At 36.4% G+C, this 4,394-nt stretch overlaps 1 protein-coding gene across 1 annotated transcript in view; it reads right to left on the bottom strand.

Annotated features, from left to right (window-relative positions):
- LOC113541011 (chemokine-like factor) overlaps positions 1 to 2,687 on the bottom strand; it is a 3,092-nt gene extending 405 nt beyond the window's left edge. Inside the window, exons 1-4 of the mRNA XM_026937762.3 lie at positions 2,401 to 2,687; positions 1,415 to 1,570; positions 1,051 to 1,146; positions 1 to 134 (exon numbers count right to left, since the gene is read on the bottom strand). The exon at positions 1 to 134 is cut by the window's left edge and continues 405 nt beyond it. Of these exons, the coding sequence (XP_026793563.1) occupies positions 36 to 134; positions 1,051 to 1,146; positions 1,415 to 1,570; positions 2,401 to 2,493 (444 nt within the window). The 5' untranslated portion in view covers positions 2,494 to 2,687 and the 3' untranslated portion in view covers positions 1 to 35. The remainder of the gene's footprint in view (positions 135 to 1,050; positions 1,147 to 1,414; positions 1,571 to 2,400) is intronic.
- Positions 2,688 to 4,394: the final 1,707 nt, after the last annotated feature.

The following is a 4,394-nucleotide window of genomic DNA, read 5'->3' on the forward strand; positions in this document are numbered from 1 at the left end:
GTGTTAAACAGATATGCAGCATTTCTGTAACAGTGTTAATCAGGTGCTGAACTCCTCGTCTGGTTGAAGGTGATTTTCTTGAAGATGTAACAACCGTCAACACACCACAACGCTACAGCCACAAAACCCATGATCTACACACACACACACACACACACACACAATTAATTAATTAAACTATACTGAAATAATCTAATCTAATTAATTAATTAACTAATTAATTAAACAGATCATTTCATTATAGTTTAATTAAAGTTCAGATGGAAATGTTGTGAAAAGATCTTCAGTAATTTTAGAGAGTTTGTACTTTAACTGAGTATAATTAAAATTCATTTCAGTACTTGTACTCTTTTACATTTTTCTAATACAGTTACATATTAATATGGACCTTCCAGTGTTACTGCTTAGAGATATTTTGCAGCTACCAGTTTAATCTGTGCATCTTAACATTATTATTTAATTATAATTAAAACAGCTGATCAAATCTACAGCTGGACACCAAACAATCAACTTCACACAACAACAACCCATAACCCCTCCCACAACCCCTATTTAACTCCGCCCCCAAACCCTCACATAACCCTGCCCTTACGCCTCCTATAACCACGCCCACAACTCCACCCTTAACCTTTACATCTTTTCATACAAATTAATTTCTGAAATTTGTTACCAAATTGAAGCGTGAAAAAAAAATCCTGATTTCTAATTTCAGTTCAATATTCACTTTTAAAGAGTTAAATACATTTATAAACCATTTAACTTTTACTCAGGTATCATCTTGAGGAGATTCGTTCATTTTAATTGAACTTTTTTACAAAAATATTAAACAAAACAAAACAAAACAAAAACCTCCAAAACTGTCACTTCCACATTTTTGTACTTTGTTGTTTTTTTTTTTTTTTTACCTATAAATGTTTAAATAAATTGCATTAACTTAAAAATGTATTATTATTTTTTTAATGAAGTTATATCTGTAGAAGTGTAACACTAATGATTTCCATATCACAGCGTATCATCAGATCTGCAGTCTGAATAAATTCGGATACTCACCCCTCCCACTAAAGTGCCCTTGGTAGTGAAGGTGGACACGGCCACCAGGCTGATAATACACAAGAAGATCGCAGCGAAGAAGGAGTTAAAGACGTCCTGTGAACAAAATAAACAAATAATTATTATTCTGACTGATCAAGACACTGAAATGTATCATCTATGTTTTTGGATGAGTTTAGAAACACAGGCTCCGTCCCAAACCCTCGGATTTACATCTACTTCGTGTTCTTACTAGAACATCAGTAACATTATCAGTCTCAGTTTTAAAGTTGTGTCCTAAACACACAGAGCACATGATCTAGTGTTCAGCACGAATCCTAATAAAACTCTGCTAGTGTTCAGGACGCAGCTGTGACTTGCTCACTATCAGAGGCCAGAAGAAGAAGCTGAGGGATTTGTGGAGTTTCAGCAGGTAGAGGATGAGCAGAGCGAGCGTGAGGATGAACTCCACACAGGTGGCTGAGATGTAGGGCGGCCGCGAAGCCACAGTGAAACACACAAATGCCACGAACAGCACCACCTGAGGAAGCGATAGTGAGATAAAAACCACACTGCAGTTTCCCGTGAACATTCAACACACATCCAATCAGTCATTATAGATAACACGCTGATTTTATTTAAATGTTCTTCCTATAACAGCAGCTCTGACAGTAGTGCAGCTACAAATCACAGGTTTATATTAATGCACTCGTTCTAATAAGTTATCGTTTCTATAGCAACAGCTCATTCACAGGGACTCGTGTTTATGTAACGTTTATGGAAGGAGTCTCCAGTGTCAGCGCTTTGTAACAGTCAGAGGTAAAGCTGTAACTGTAAGTTTCCTGATATCTTCAGGACAGAGGAGTTTACGCTTCTTTGCGGTTTCTCAGTAACATGCGTAACAAGCTGCGTACAATATTTATCTTATTAACTTCAAAAGAGAGAAAAAAGAGGCTGGTGAGGGAACGACTGTTTCTCTCGCCACCATTCCATAACATTAAATGTAACTATAAACGGATAAATGTATGAGGTCTAAACAAAAAAAATTGTAATTGTTGGTAAATTGATGTCACATAAGAGGAATAAAACACTTGGGGACGTGCTGTTAGAGGAAAATAATCAAGTTTAAGTCGTACATTTATTCTTGTTTCTCTTGGACACAGGTGTTTCATTATTATTATTATTATTATTATTATTATTATTATTATTATTATTAACACATTATTATTGCTTTATTAATACAAATGCATACATGCAGATTTATGCTAAATCTGATTCCCCACCCCTCCCCACCCATGATGTAAACAAAGATATTTTGTAGTCTGATGTCACAGAGATGGTGTGATGTGTGTAAAGTAAAGAACTTCTCACCAGTTCTGCGATTTTCAGTAAACCTCGTTTGGACTTGAGGAACGCCACATCGACCTCCACGAAGCTGAACAGCACGCTCTGCTTTTCCGCCATCTCGTCTCTCTCCCTCTCCCTCTCTCTCTCTCTCTCTCTCTCACACTCACACACTCACACTCACACAGTGTGACTTCCTGAGCAGAAAATAAAGTTTCTCTGTGTTACAGGAAACAGCTTCAGTATGAAACATCACAGCTGCAGTTTTGACATGCTTCTGATGTGAGAGTGTGAAGAAATAATGTCTCTGCAATACCCACACAATACTCACACATGCACACACACACACACACACACACACACTCACACACACACACACACTCACACATATTTCATCATGACCACTTGTGAGGACGCTTGCGCTTCACAAAGAGATAAAAAATCTGCACAAACCTAAAGACACTGTGACAATACTTGGACTAAACCTGCAAAAATGATTGCGTGTATAAATCTATTCACATTTCTAACATGCTTCTGCTTCTGTAATTTCTGAAGTTTCATCAACTAGAAACAGGAAATGAGGCACGGACGGAAACGTCACAATGCGAAAAAGGCAGCTGATGATTTTGTCTTTGGATGACATGTTGTAAAACAGTTGCTGCACATGAGATTAAATCAGATTTAAAACAGTAATCATGGCTCTTAAATTCACTCCAAAACAAAATGAAGACAAAAAGCTGGATTTCTGTGGAAGTGTCTTTCAGCGAGCATTAGTATGTTACACGTCTATAAAAATGCACACACTCTGACACTGTCGTGGCAAATACTTCTGCAAATCAGAATAAGAAAAATAAGTTACAAAGTCAAAATCTATAGAATTTATTGAATCAAACAACAAAGCCGAGATGGTCTGCAGAGCATCTGATTTACATAGTCATGGCTCATGCTTTTATACAATTCTAAAACAATAATCTCACTGGATGGAGTTTTCTCTTTTATCTTTTAATCACACACCTGCCTCTCGTAACAATTATTTCACTGTCCCCTTATCTCAGTTTTAACCGCGGCGAGAGTTCAGTCAGTTTATGTTTCAAAAACAACATTAGGCTTCACTTTAAAAAAACTCCATCTACAGGGTCACACCAGTCCGTTCTCACAGAAACATCCCTGCAGGACCACAGGCCTAGAGTCACCCTTCTAAATGTACTAGAAATGGTTCAGTGTAGTGTATAAATGAAGCTCTAAAAGTTAATCCATGAGGTGATTTAAGGTCACTTTTCAATACTGTTGCATAGATACTGATTGATATAATACTGATTAACAAATGATATTGATATAGATAACAGGAAATTCCTCCATAACACAAACCTTCCATAGTTCTGTTTATGCTTATGTTATAGCAGTTAAAGTGTGTGTGTACGTGTGTGTGTGTGTGTGTGTGTGTGTGTGTGTGTGTGTGTAGACTTCCTCTCACTGAGGACAAAAAAAGGAACTGTTAAGCAATCATCTAACCAGAATATGAAATTAGTTCTATCTATTAACCTCATGACTGCGTCACTGTCACAGAAACGTCGCTCTGTGAGCATTAGCTGAACGTTAAAGGAACATTACACGAGCGTTAGATGTGCGTTAGATAAACGTTATTTGAGCGTTAGATGGCTAAATCTGTTCATATGCACGATACATCAGTGACCCTGGGAAGATTTACATAATTTCATTTGTATACTGGACAATTTTCACCTTCACAAGCTGAAACATTTTACATTTTAAACCTCAAAACCCAAATTAGGTTTTAATTTTATTTCAGAAAATATCATACAAAAAAAAGGCTTATAAAGGACGTGAAATATTAAATAATTAAATAATATTATTTAATGTGCATAATTTTAAACTTTTCATTTGTTTAAAAGTTTATAACATATTGAGGTAAAACTCTGTATGTCTCTGAGATATTCCGGACATTTTACTTGTTGTCGCGTACGTATGACGTTTATACGTGCGACGTTGTTACGCCATATGTT

Source organism: Pangasianodon hypophthalmus, chromosome 25 (genome assembly GCF_027358585.1).
Source record: "Pangasianodon hypophthalmus isolate fPanHyp1 chromosome 25, fPanHyp1.pri, whole genome shotgun sequence".
Classification (NCBI taxonomy): domain Eukaryota; kingdom Metazoa; phylum Chordata; class Actinopteri; order Siluriformes; family Pangasiidae; genus Pangasianodon; species Pangasianodon hypophthalmus.